The sequence below is a fragment of the Salvia miltiorrhiza genome, chromosome 6, assembly GCF_028751815.1.
Source record: "Salvia miltiorrhiza cultivar Shanhuang (shh) chromosome 6, IMPLAD_Smil_shh, whole genome shotgun sequence".
Taxonomy (NCBI): domain Eukaryota; kingdom Viridiplantae; phylum Streptophyta; class Magnoliopsida; order Lamiales; family Lamiaceae; genus Salvia; species Salvia miltiorrhiza.
In genome coordinates this window covers 20,792,230-20,807,161 of record NC_080392.1, presented here as the reverse complement: position 1 = coordinate 20,807,161, position 14,932 = coordinate 20,792,230, and the positions used below count along the sequence as shown (strand labels likewise).

At 33.6% G+C, this 14,932-nt stretch overlaps 1 protein-coding gene across 3 annotated transcripts; it reads left to right on the top strand.

The window, feature by feature from the left end:
* The first annotated feature begins 2,911 nt into the window (after positions 1 to 2,911).
* On the top strand, positions 2,912 to 10,067 carry LOC130987424 (uncharacterized). Of its 3 annotated transcripts, XM_057910956.1 has the most exons (6): positions 2,912 to 3,356; positions 4,050 to 4,133; positions 4,773 to 4,877; positions 5,004 to 5,457; positions 9,077 to 9,247; positions 9,518 to 10,067. In XM_057910956.1, the coding sequence occupies exons 1-4, from the start codon at positions 3,339 to 3,341 to the stop codon at positions 5,448 to 5,450; spliced, it is 654 nt and encodes a 217-aa protein (XP_057766939.1). In that variant the 5' UTR covers positions 2,912 to 3,338; the 3' UTR covers positions 5,451 to 5,457; positions 9,077 to 9,247; positions 9,518 to 10,067. The 3 variants fall into 3 exon arrangements, 2 of the variants coding, with proteins under 2 accessions (XP_057766939.1, XP_057766938.1); XM_057910955.1 differs by having other exon boundaries at positions 2,914 to 3,356; positions 4,050 to 4,877; XR_009089727.1 differs by lacking the exon at positions 4,773 to 4,877 and having other exon boundaries at positions 2,921 to 3,356.
* The last annotated feature ends 4,865 nt before the right edge of the window (positions 10,068 to 14,932 follow it).

Below are 14,932 nucleotides of genomic sequence, written 5' to 3'. Positions count from 1 at the left end.
ATTACCCATAATATTCATCTATTAATTGCAAGAGCCCAATGCTAAGTTAAATAAAAATAGCCCAAACTGTTAAATTGTTTTTGAAATTACATTTGTTTAAATTTGTCTTAAATATTGAAGAAAAAAAATGTCAAATTTTTTGCGGGGAAAATATTAGCATTAGAAGTGAGCTTTCATATAATATATAGATATAGATTATAGAGTGGATTTTGAAAATAGCCACTTTAAAATATTAAATTTAAAAATTACCCACTAAGCCAATTTTTTTTAAATTAGCGACACTTACCATTTTACTATTGTATATAAAAAATTTAAAATTTCCCTTTAATTCACAATCAGTCGAATTCACAACTATCATTAATTTTGGTTGTGAATTCAAGCTTTAAAACTCGAATTCACTATTGAATAGCTAGTATTGGTTGTGAATTCACGACTAAGTGTTAATCGTGAATTCAAGTTTTAAAACATGAATTCACAACTATAAATAGCATTAGTCGTGAATTCAAGTTTTAAATGAATTCACAACTAGAAATATTGTTAGTCGTGAATTCAAGCTTTGATAACACTCATGTTTTCATGGTTTTAGTGTTCATATGATGTCAATTTTATAGGAAATTGAGTGTTGGATGATTGTTTTGTGCTTAATTTGCTTTATCTTTTGAAACATGATTCTTACTCGAACTTTGAAGGAAATTTCAGGTTTATTGAGTTCGAATTTGGAAAACTGTGCTGAAATATAAGTTGTATATCATCGCGATAGAAGTTCGTGAGCGCAAACGAATCGCAAATCCGAGTTCGGACGAGAAAGTTATGGCCGAAACGAAAACATCGCGCGCAGTAGTCAGAATCCGGCGGTCAAACACCGTTGACCACCGCCCGAAGAAGGATTTCCGGCGACCTGACCGGCGACCGCCGCCTGGGTCGCCGGATCTTCTGGAACGTTGGAAAAGATGCAGCGATCGCCGCCAGATGAAGAATTTTTGTGCTTGAGCCAATGACCGCCGGATGGGTCGCCGGGCAGGTCGCCGGCTACCCGGATTTTTCAGTTTTGCGCGTTTTTTGAGTTCTTCTGGGTTTCAAACTCTGTATTTTACCCTGGTACTATAAATAGGTCTTCTTATGACCTATTTTGGGTTCCTTTTTCAGTTCCCAAACTTTATTTTCTCAGTTTCATAGCTTTAGATTATTATTGCTTTCCAGTTTTTACAGCTTGGATTGGATTTCCACAAGATTGAAGATTCAAGCCGCTATAATTGTTTTATTCAGAGTTTTATTTAATTCAGTTCTTTCAATTGTGTTCTTTTTAATTATGTTTATGATTTATTTTAGTATGTTTGGCTAGTTCTTTAATCTGAACCTAGGGGTTTGTACATAGCTGATTAATTATGTGTGTATGATTTATTGATATCAATTTGCCCTCCAACTTGTGATTCATGATTCCTGGTGCTTAATTTCTTGTGAATTATTTGGCCAATAATTTACATGTCTAGTTGTTCAGTTTGAGTCTTGAATGCGATAATTGTTCAGCCGATTCAGGAATGCATGTTATAGTAGTAGCCTTGACACTTGAATGGGATAGGTGAAACTATAGGGAGCTATTCTTTGTGTACGCTTGGGAGTTAATTTATTCCTTGGAGTCTTGAATGTGAAGGGGGGTAAATTAATCTACTTTCATAGGTGTTCGTTAGAGAAGCTTGTGAATAGTTCTGTGACCTCTCATCAGGGTTGGATTAAATTGGTAATTGAATCAATAGGTTAAATGCATGTAGTTAATTAGTAAAAGTACATCCCTAGGGTCAGAGTCTTTTATTATTTGAATTTCCTAAGTGTTTTTATTTGTTATTTGCGTTTTAGTAAATCAATCTTTATTTTCGTTTGCCTGTCTACTATTTTAGTTTGTTTAGGAGATAGCTAGAGTGATTTCGATTTTTCAGTCCCTGTGGATACGATACTCGGTTACTTTTTACTTGCTACAATTGCCTGTGTTAGTTGCAGTATTTGTTGCTAAGAAATTAGTGATCAAGCTTTAAAACTTAAATTCACAACTAGCATTATTTTTAATTGTGAATTCATCGAATTGATTGTGAATTCTAATTTTAGTTGTGAATTAATGGATCTGATTGTGAATTCAAGAATATTAAGTTATAAATTCATAGATTAGTTGTGAATTCATAGATTTAATTGATAGAAAAATCAACAAAATCTATATACTATACTAAAGGAAAGTTGTGGATCTAAAATTTCCCGCCAAAATGTATGCTTATTTTTTATTAATATTTTTTTGTTTAAGAAAGCTGTTCAATTTTTGAGGTACCAAAATGTATGCCAATTTTTTATTAATATTTTTTTGTTTAAGAAAGCTATTCAATTTTTGAGGTCCTCTTCCTATTTCCAATAAATATATGTCTCTTCACATCACCAATGCAAATAGGCACGGTTTGTATCACAAACAGACAAATGATTAATGTAAAAAAGAAGATACATGATGAAATAGATTAACCAATCTTTCACATTCATTTTCTTATTCTATTACTTACGAGTTACGGTAGATTGATTTTCTTCGTCTTCACAGACTGCACGTTTTCTATCATATATGATGAATGAGAAGAATAAAAATGAGAAGAAGAATGATTTATAAAAAATGAATCTGCAGAGCAAAGAAGAATATAGAATTATGAATATAATGGAGAGAAGGAGATGTAAGATGACGAAGCATAAATAAATATTCAGTGATGAATTATTGACAGAAGATGCATGCATAAAGAGATGTAGAAGAAGAAGTCACATAAAACGGCGATAGAAAAGATATGTATTAGGGATTCCACTATGTGAGAATAGCTGATAGTACCCAACTGTCTCAACCTACATTTCAAAACTATCCACTTTTTCAAACTAATTCACCCCATATCCATTCCCCTTAAACAATAATAAAAGGTACACTGAAGTGGCAGGGAGTATCATGCGTGTCAGGTAGGAAATTTATGACCAAATTTATTGGGTTTAGAAATAGGTTGGTAGAATTGTCTTTATTATGTCCAACCAATTCTCTCCAATTATGCGCCCCTCCCCAATTCTACCTATGCGGAAATTCTCTCTCTCTCTGCGGAACAAATCTCTCTATGCGCCCCTCCCCAATTCTCTCTCTACGGAACAAATCTCTCTCTCTGTCCAACCCTTTTTTAAAAAAAAATTGATGCGCCCCACCCCAATTCTCTCTCTGCGGAAATTCTCTCTCTCTCTGCAGAACAAATCTCTCTCTCTCTGCGGAAATTCTCCCTCTCCCTCTCTCGACCGAAGCTTCATTTATTTTCACCGTAAATTGGTCGGCGTCGGAGAAGATGGACCAACCGGATGAGGTTTGGTTTTGATGCGTATTGTTATTTTTTTTCTGCAATTTTTTTAATATCTATCCTATTTTGTTTGGAGTATATGTTTGTTGGTGCTCAATTTATTTTCTTTTGTAACTTCGATTATTTAAGATTGAAATTCCAATTTTTTTGCTTTGGTGTTGTTACCTGATTTAAGAGGTTTTTGGCTCGCCCTAAATGAAAAAAATTTGCCCCCCTAATTTGGTATTATTTTTTTTCGAAATTTTGAAAGTTGCCCTAATTCTTGGCCCCTATTGTTATCAATTTAGTGTTACGCCTATATTTGTTTGTTTATTGTGAAAGGAAATATATTTTGGAATTGTTAGTATGCGCTAAAAGATTTTGTGCGCAAAGTAGTACTCCCTCCGTCCACCAAAGATATGCCACAATTTCCTTTTTCGTCCGTCCACAAAAAATATGCCACATCCATTTTTAGTAGTAGGGTCCACACCATTCCACTCACATTTGAAGTGGGACCCTTACTCCACTACCAATTTCACTCACATTTTATTAAAACCCGTGCCGAAAGTAAAGTGGCATATTTTTGGTGGACGGAGGGAGTATATAATTTGCGCATAGATGGACTCATAGTATGCAAATTACATGCGCATAGTTGGACTCATTGTTTGATATTTGCATTGTTTTGGTTGAATTTTAATAATTATTTACCTGTTGTTACAGGGTCCTCCTATTTTGTTGAGACCGGACACAATTAATTCAACGTGGGACGTTGGCACATATTATAAAATAAAGTATCTTAGCAAGGTAAAATCTGTTTTGAAGGAAAAAGGTGGTCAACAGTTATTAGATAGATTTATAGGGGGTTGTTTTGGACATTTTTTGGATTGGAATCCTAGTCCGAAATGTGCAATGGCCGTGCATCATGTGGTATCCCGCCAAATAAAATCAGATAATAATGATCTCTGTTTTAAATTGAATAATACTAAGGTTTATTTATCGAGGAGGGATTATGCTTTAGTGACCGGTCTTCAATTTGGTGATTTTAATTATGATATGTCACGTAATCATAATTTGGATGAAGTGGAAGTGTTTAGAAGATTTAGTGGTGGTCAGTCTCATGTGAAAGTGTCGTTTCTCGTTGATCTTTTTTATAATTTTAAGATTAATGATGAGGATGGGAGTTTGCACTTGAAGATTGCCTATATTATAGTCTTATATGGACTTCTCGTAGGCTATGAGACTGATAAAACTGTTGAGCATTGGGTTTGGGCATTAGTGGATGATCTCGATAAATTTAACCGATTTCCGTGGGGGGCGTATAGTTATAATTTGTTATGTCATCATGCCGGTAAAATTTTCACATCTAAGAAACAGTATAAATTTTATGGACCTGTGTGGGCATTGCATGTGTGGTCGCTTGAGGTAATGCCCGACTTAGGGCAGGTTGTCGGTAAATGTGTGGCGGAGTTTGCGCACCCCCGATGCTTAAAGTGGAAGTTTCGGAGTCGACCTTCTACAAATGAGTTACACCCATTCTTCGAGAAAGAGGTACTTGGATTTTGTTATTTTTGGTGTTTCAGTTTTAATGTTATACTAATCTTTTGATAATTAATGTGTTTAGCATGTCATTTTGATAAAATGTTACACTGGTCTTTTTATTTTATTTATTTTTAGGAGCAACAAATATTGGAGCTTCAACCAGATGAATTTGAACTGACGACCATGTACTACTTATCTACACTTGGATTTGATTTGGGTCGACCGGGTGAAGAAGATGATAACCAGGAGGAAGAGCCTCATCCATCTGGCTCTTTGAATGATATCTATAGGGCACGGCATGAAAAAACGCCTGATTTGTTGTTTGATGCCCCAATTGAAACACATGAAGTATCAACTCTACATGATACACCTATTGGTGTGGAAGATATCCCCTGGACAGGGACTGATAGACGGCTGGGGGTTCATCGTCCCGCGATGGTTCTCGTGGAATTTGTTTTATGTTGGCTATCTTGTCTTTTAGGTGTTGGAATTGTTCATATTTTGCTGCCAATCGAAGTTGTTACGTCGTGTCTCTCTTCGTTCGTTCGTAACATCCGAAAACACGGTCATATCCTCTTTTGATTTATATGTAAGTAATTATGGGCTACTATCTATTTCTGAGCTTGTACTTTAGTGATTTCCTCAAATTTTTCCATTTTTAATTTCTAATGTTCACGTTTCCAATTCTAATTTCTTTTGTGAACAGCGTGTGATGCCCCGCTCTTTTAAATACATATTAGATTAAATATGTGCATTAGTTATAAAATTCTTTTAATTATTTATGGTGATTATTTTGTTCAGATAATATTATTTCAGCAAAAGTCTGTATAAGAGATACAGAGCTGCGATTTAATATTCAGTCATGAATGAAACCAATAATTAAATTTATTGGTTTAACTATACGTTTGAGACTTTGTTTTACCAGTTTATTGATTTAATCAATATTATTAGAAAATTTAGATTTATAACCGATTTTATAAATCGTGTTATTTAAATCAAATTGCTAGAATTATAACTTGAGATCATATGCATAATAATTTTATTATTTCGCATTATATGAGTTAAGGTATTAAGTCGCGAATTAATTCCGACTTTCACGTATTAAATCTCAAGATTGAGGATTTAATTTATATAAATACGACGAGTATTTATTAAACGAGAATTGGAGAATTATTACAGGAACTAGGAGAAACTAGATCACGGCACTACACGTATGTCTCGATTTTTCATCCAACACATCAATTCCTACACTATTTCCTACACTATTCCCTACACTATTCCCTATACTATTCATCTTCCCCTCCAATACACCATTACTGCAGAAGGAGATTGTAAAGATTGCAGATTTCTTCCTGTAGTATATCTGAACTCCATCACACCCCAAAGTCTCCTGTAGGAGAAGAAAATCACGCCAATATCCACAATTTTCAAAAGCTTCAGCACGCCGAGAAAGAAATTTCACGGCAAGATCACAATTGTCAAAGGATGTAAATTTCAACGATCAAATCTTCAAAAGTTGCAACTCCAGGTACCAAAATTTCCACCATTTTGATTCTGTTGTCTGCAGAAACTCCTCTATAAATTGAGGAGAGTTCTGCAGAAGGAAGAAGTGCAGCGAGCAACAGAGAGTTTAGGAGATTTGTTTCTTTTACTTGCAAGAGCTCAAGTGAGCTCCCTTCGCCGGGCCATTTCTTCGTCGACCGGCCACTAGGCTCTGAACCGAGAACGTGTACTCGTTCCTCCATCTTTAGGCTACCAAACCCAACAATCGAAAGGCCGAAACCTTCTCTATATTTTCCCGACCAAAGGCCACAATATCCTTCGGAGGCCAACGTCGAATTCCCGACTTAGCCACCGGCCAACTTACGGCCTTCGTTTCTCACTATCCTTACGACGAAAAAGGATCGAGAAACCACCGTTGTGTAGCCTGATCTATCTCGCACGAGGAAAACTAAGTCGTAGACCTTCGCGGCTAAACCCCATCGCGGAACGACGACCAGAAAAAAACCCCGGCGAACAACTTCCATTAGTGCTCACTTGGACAAGGGTAAGTTGACGCCCTTATTTCGATGCATTCCCGTTTCTATTATATTATGAGAAATTTCTGGGGTATAGATGGGAGTGTGGTAAATATTCGTACAAAGTTTCATATCATTTGAACTTCGTTTACTACCCTTTTAAAATTCGAGAAGTCTACTGCCCGTATCTGCTAAAACTGTTGTGAGGCAGATGATTAGGTTAATTATTTCAGTAACCATATGTTGATATTTAGCTCTCAAATTTTTATTCTATGAAGATATATGTGTTAGCTATCTGCATATAAAATTTGAGCTCATTCAGGTAACGTTTGCTATTTTTCAAAAATCTGGACTTTCAGTTGGCAGAAACTGCCGAATCTGGTAGGCGATGGGAAAATCGCTATATCTCTTAAACTACTTGGAGTTTTTCAACATACTTTTTTTTTAATTAAACTAGACTCAAAGAGGTTTCTATTGATATAAAATTAGACTCCATACGAGTTCGGAGTAAAAGCAGTTTATTAGTTGAAGTTGAATATATACAGTTTTGTTGAGATGGAAATGATTCAAAATAATTCTTATTAAGGATTTTAAAGTTTTATTGTTGATAAAATATCACTTTTAGTTTATAAATGAGCTATTGAGATATATAAATATTCTGAGAAAGATTTCATGAGAACTTGTTGGTAAAATTATATTAGATGGAATAGTTGATAAATGAAATATTAAAGATTTATTAATTAAATGGTTAAAATATTAAAATTATTAGATCTTCTCGAAAATTTCTTTTATAGTTAACTCCTATTATTATTTTAAAATATTTTTACAAATGTTCCTAAAATCTCACAATGAAATTTTCATCAGGAATTAATATTTAGAATTTATTAATGACTTATTAGTTCTTTTAATAGTAGCAATATATATATATTGATTGGCATTATTAAATGGGGAAAAGGAAAATATTTTATAAATTATTCTTTATTTATAATGGATAAATAAAGGAATAATATAAAATGGGCTTTCCTACATCCTCAAAGGTACATGAAGTATTTCGATAAAAGAAGAACGATTGTATATGAGTTAGATACAGTCGTTTAAGGAAATATGGGTAGTTAGAGAAATGAGTGAATAGTGATTCACTGCATTTGTTGTTATCTTTTCTATTATTCACTCGAACACATGTTTCGTGTTATCAAAGGTTCAAATAAACAAAAGCGCCTGAGTAACCTATCGCGCTAAGGAAAGAGAATCATTGTCTTAAGTAGCAAAACACTGCAATCAGGTAGGCATTACTTTCGTATATATCAAATGAGCTTAAAATGTTACATTCAAGCAAGTTATTTCATGACAAAATCTTTGAGTTTAAGTTATTTCAAGTATTGTCTTGCCATAAAATGTTTTAATTTCAGTATGATATCTATCTGATATGGCTTTGCCAGTTATCATGTAATCGAATTCGGGTCTTGAGCAGTTGATAGCTATCCTGCCTTGGCTAGTGTACACCAGTGACCGTGAGTCATCTAGCGGGTTGGCCGGTCAAGTGACCGTGAGAGGTGGCCACCTCTCCGGCATACAGATTCAGATATGATAGATTACAAAAGAACTTAGTCTGATCAGACGAACTTTAGAATCACAAATGAATTTAGTATGCTTAGGGCCTTTTTAAAGTAAAAACCCTTGGTTATACTATTGAAATGGCATGACAATTTACATTTATTATGTATGTATATGATTTTCGGCATATGTCTACTGAGTACTTTGTACTCAGCCCTGCATGTATTTCTAAATGTGCAGGTTGAGCAGTGATGAGTGATGATGGGGTGTCGTGCGGAGCTTTGTCATATTTACTAAATAAACTCTTGGCGATACATGTCTTCATACATGTATCACGTTCTATTTCCGCTGCGAACACTCAGTTATGATGCATATTATCCTATTATGTTGGATTGTCAAATCAAGTTATTGTATAAACACTTAAATCGGATACTCTTGACCGATTACTCGCTCTTATCTATTTATGTGTGTTTTTTTTTTTTTTTTTTTTTTTTTTTTTTTTCTCATATGATGTCTCAATCTTAGTTCAATTCCTTTATTATTTATCACCCCTTTTCTGTCCCCTCTCCTAATTTCCCTTCCCTAGTCACGGTTTCCCGGCTTACCTATCCTTAGTTAAGTCCGGTCGTGACACAGCGAGTTTGTCCCGATTATTGGGCTATGTGTTTCTTTAGTCCCAAGTTGAACCTTGCTATTCCCGGTACATATGATGCATTTCATGGTTGGAATATCCCAAATTCAATAATAGATATGATTAAAGGAGAGGACGGGTCGTCAACATCACAAAATTGGTTTAGTGCCACTCAGGTAGTGTTTTTTTTTTTTTGCACCTAATCGTTGTAGAATTTTTTACAATTTTGAAGTTATCTTATCTTATTTTGCTTTATCTTGTTTTGGTAGATTGTCCTTAATTTTTGTAGATTGGCCTTAATTAATTTTGTTGAATCTTATTTCTGTGTTTTTGTCCTTATTTTGGTAGAATCTTATTTATGTAGATTGTCCAAATATTTTAAACAATCGTGGTCCTTATTTTTGTAGATTGTCCCTAATTTCTTTTGCTTTATCTTATTTTTGTAGATTATTGTTCCATGTCGGATAAAAAATCATTATGTGATTGTTAGAATATGTTCGGGAAGTTGGGAAGCCGAGCTACACGATCCACTGTTTTATGGCATGGATGAAAAATCTAAAGCAGAGAGAGTATCCGAAATCCAACCATTGTTGAGTTTGTTTGGCAAAATTTTGGAAGATGCCGGCTATTGGACAGGCAACGTGCATGGATGGGACAAGAAGACGCGGCCATTGGATCTCTATATCCTTGGACCGGATGAGCAGTTCTCTCAGAAGGATTCATTCTCGTCGGGTGTTTTCGCTTGCATGGAGATCGAGCGCATTATTTCCGGTGCTCCTAGTATTACTTGGGGGAACACTCGAGTGAAAAAATACAGGGATTTTATCGCTGCCGGTGTATTTAGTATGTATGGTGTTGATTAGTGTGTATTCTTAAACTTTAGGAACAACGGATTTGCTTTAGACTTATGCTTTTTTTATAATATGTTTCATCGTCGAATTTTGTTGCATTACATCGGAACTTAAAGTTGGGCATAACACCCGAAGTTGATCATCATTGGGCATTACGTCGGAACTTAAAATTTTTTTAGACCAATCAAGTTCGTCGAATTTTGATGTGCAATGGACTCATCCAACGAAACATGCGATGGATTCTGCTCATAAGTGGATGCACTAGGTATATCCATGGAAGGTCGGTATACATCACGCTGCGACGGATAATTCCTTCCATTGTCAGTCACAAAAACTTGTGGCTCGACCTCATTGGTGCATAACACCCGAAGTTGATCATCATTAATTAACAAGGAACGAATCAGCCGACCACTGCGAGTTCTTGACAAATAATAAAGATCATAGTTTGGATTCAAGGAGTTTGCCACCAAATAATAATTAATACTTTGCCGCAACTCTAGAATATTTATATTATCGGCTCGAACATAGCAAAAGGTAGCACTGCCACCATTATAAAGATTATCATTCTAATATCCTCCATAATTTAAGATAATATTCTTCCACTCCGCCATCTACGAAGAGACAACGACAAATACCATTATAACTCAATAATAAATTTTCGCCTTCATGAGGGTATATCACATAAACATCCGAAATATTATACACCAAATTTTTCATGACAATATTAAACACCAAATTTTTCATGAGGATATTATCCACCAAATAATAAAACAATCAACATCAACATCCGAAATATTAAACAACAAATTTTTCATGATGATATATCACATAATACAAACTATCATCTACGATACACCAAATTTTTTACATCTAAAAAAAATAATTTAGCAACATAATGTATTACGCATACATAGATGCATAATAATAATTAATAAATCTAAACTAAGTTTCATTTCATAATTATCCTCAACAAAATAAAAAATATCGCATAATGTAGCAATTAAATATTACATAATAATCTACATATGAGAAATATGAACCTCTTGTAGGTCGCTTCAGTTCCTAGATCCTGGGGCAAAGAAACTTTCAATTTGTGAGTTCTCCAGCTCTCCACGACATTTTTTTTGTTCATTTACAAGGTTTCACAATTATTTGTGTTCCCTGCCCACAAACAAACCAACAAACCAAATATCATCGCATCAAATAATTTCTCGTGAACTAAGTGTACCTTCATCGTATGAAATAATTTCCCGTGAACTAAGTGTACCTTCTTGATGTTGACAAATCGTTCACATGAAATCTACCATTACCCTTACAGCTATACCATATTTTCACGTGAAACAGAATAAAAATTAAAATTGCGCATATAATTCTATGCGCAAAGAAGTGTGCGCATCGATTTAGGCAAGGAAAAGAAAATTCATGCGCATAGATCTAATTAAATGCGCACTAAATTTTCGCAAAGAAATAATTAACTATGCGCATCGATATGGACTATGCGCATCGATATGGACTTTCCGCAAAGAAATAATTTCCGCAAAGAAATAATTACTAAATTTCCGCAAAGAAAATTCATGCGCATCGATATGGACTATGCGCACTAAATTTCCGCAAAGAAATAATTAAATGCGCAAAGATACATGTCACAACATTTTCCAATCAGTGGACAAAACACGGAAAACAATATCACTCAAACTACCAATAACCAATAATTGGTGTACTTGTCTGACAGTACACAACAAAGGTAGCAACTCAAATAATAATAAACAAATGAAATGGTCATGGACTAAATTAGCTCAAAAAAGTGGGTAGTTTTGAAATGTATTTTGGAGGAGTTGGGTAGTATAGAAAACCTCCCTTCCACTATTTTCCTTTTTAATATATTGTTTGTATTCATTTTTATTAGTTTTTATTTTTTAAAATTTTTGTTTTTGCACGTTATGTTTAATCTATGAATATTTAATTTGGGGTATTTAAATTGAACTTTTATCATTAATGTAGTTTAAAGTTTTATGGGCTCAATATTGTTAAGTTGGGGCTATTAATTTTATTTAATTTACTGATGGCTCCAAAAAAAATTAAAATTTCAAGTTGTGTACTTTAATTTTCACTTATTTAATAGACAGTAAATTTAATATTCCTAATTTATTATAAGTAAATAGTGTGTCATTAGTAATTAAGTTTTTGTATTGATTTAAATTTATTATTTAGTTTAGAAAATGTATTTTTTTTAATGAAAATTTAGTTTGGACAATTAATTTGAAATCACTTTGGGAGTCTGTGTCTATTCTCTCACCCTTTGGATGTTTGTTTTAAAAAATATATATACACAAATGATAAGTTATTTTTTAACAAAAGATATTGTAGAAATTAGTTATAATTAATTACTCTTAAATCATTTTCTTTTTACCTAAATAACCATGCAAATGTTTTATTTTAAAAGTAATTAGGTGTCAAGGGATAAATTATTAGTAATGTGTTAATATTTTTGTTATATCATTAATAGATATAAAGTCAACAATATAATATGATTTTTTTTCTTATAATAAAAAATGTGCGTGTATAAAGAATATTTATACACCTTTTCAAATAACACACAACATAAATATAGAATGAAAAAGTCGAAGAATGGTTTTTCTTTGAAATTTGTATGCAACCAAATTTATTATTCTCTATATAAGATTTATAATTATTCCTCAAAAAAATAATTATTTTCATGAAAATTAATTAATAATAAAAGATTATATTGTAAATGTGACTAAATACAAATTATAAATATTAAGTTGTAATAAAAATTAAATTATTTTTAAATTTATGTATAAAAAAATACTTCATCCATCCCAATTTAATAGGTCACCGAGATTGCACACAGATGCTAAGAAACTAATTAGTTTATAGTAAAATATGAGTGAGAAAAAATATGTTTTTGAAGGTACATTTATCAAAAAAAGTAGTATAGAAAATAAAAATATTTTTTTAAGTAAAAAGAGAGACAATTATTATGGGTCATAATAATATTTTATATGAATAATGAGTTGAGTAAGGGTGTTTGTTATGTGATAATTTTTCATTTTAGAAAAAGTAACTTATTAAATTAAAATATCAAAATAATAAAAAATGGTGTATTGAATTAAAACGGAAGAAATAATATGTATGATTCCGCGCGCGGGCACAACTAGTCTGGGTAAAAACAAAAAATTTGGACTAAAACCCTCCTTTAACAATCTGAATGTCCTTATCATTTTGATCGGCTCTTGTTTTCGTCTCTGCGGCACCACCAGCGCCATGGATCTACTTTTCCTAAAAAAAGCGATGGTTTCCTGCGCAGGCGAGGCATTCGTGGAGGAGAGAGAAGAGACGTAGGAAGAGAGAGAAGAGAGATTTGCGATCTATCGCAATTGGAGAGCTATGAGAGCTTCTCGCGTAGACAGATAGAGCAAACTTTGAGAGATTGCCTGTGCTTGGGGTGCTTCTTGCAGGCCGCTGCATTGTTCGCCTTCGATCTACTCGATCTTACCTTTCATGGTTCCATTTTTGTCTCCCTGTGTGTGTGCGCGCGATGAGAGAGAGCGAGAAGAGGGAGAGAGCGTGCGTGCAGAGAGAGAAAAGAAAGAGAGGAGAGAAAGAGAGATTGTGTGAGAAAGAGGAGAGTGCGTACAGAGAAAGAGAGTGGAGAGAGATAAAAGAGAAAGAGAGATGAGAGAGAGAGGAGATTCGTTGTGATATTTTTTTTTGAAAATGTGTAGTCTATTTGTGGGTAATTTTTTTAATTTTAATTTTAGGGGCATTTAACACAAAAACTAATTATTATTTAAATTTTTTGTTTGAGTGGGTAAAGTTTTAATTTACTACTCTCTCCGTCCATGATTTAATGCCCTATTTGGGTGTGGACATGGAGACTAAGAAAGCTGAAAAAGATGATGTAGATGAAATATAAGGGTAGTTGACTAATGTGATAAAGATAGTTGATAAAGGTGTTGTGAGTGGGTACACTAGTGATAACGTGTAGTAAATATAGAATATAAAAATGATAAAGGTGTTTTAAGGTAGGTCCATTGGTGACAAATGATAGTAAATATAGGAAAAGAAGAAGAGTAAAAGAGTACAAAAGCATAATAGAGCATTAAATTGTGGACGGAGGGAGTATAAGAAATAAGCTAGTTTTATATATTAAGTCTAGATTATACTCCCTCCATCCCACAAATCTTGACACGTTTGGTTTCGGCACGAGAATTAAGGAGTTGTAGATTAGTGTTTTAAGTGTGTAATTAATAAAGTATAAAAGTGATAAAGTAGGAGAGATAAGGTAATAAATGTGATAAAATAGGATAGAGAAGATAATAATTATTACCTTATTTGGAAATGTGTCAAAATTCGTGAGACAGATGGAGTACTTAATTTAAGATATATAAAAAGTTCGTTTAAAAAAAATAATATAAAAAGTTTAATTAAGTAATTATTTTTAATAAGAACCCCTCAACTTTTTTAATAATGATATAGTACTCCCTTCGTCCCACGAATCTTGATGCATTTATTTTTTACACGTAAATTAAGTAGTTGTAGATTAGTGTGTAAGTAATAAAGTAGAAAAGTGATAAAATAAATGGTAAATATCATATTAAACCTTAAACTATTTTCGCTTTATCAAAAATACCCTCGAAGTTTTGAAACGCTCTCTAAACCCTCAAAGTATCAGGGTTTTATCAAATATATCCCACATCTATTTTTCGGTCACCAGAAACGTGACGTGGCTCGCCGGATGACACAGTGTAATTTAAATACTATTTTTTTAAAATCCATGTAATTTTATATTCTATTTTTTAAATCCATGTCATCCATACTCTCTTCCCCTTTCTCTCTGCGTTTCCTCTTCCCCTCTCTCTACCGTCTCTCTCTCTCTCTCTTTTTTCTCCGGTGAGTGTCGCCGATTTTCGCCGCCTTCGACGCCGGCGAGGTCGGCTCTTCTTCTTCCTTTTCTCTTTCTTCCATTTCTTTCCTACATCTAATTCC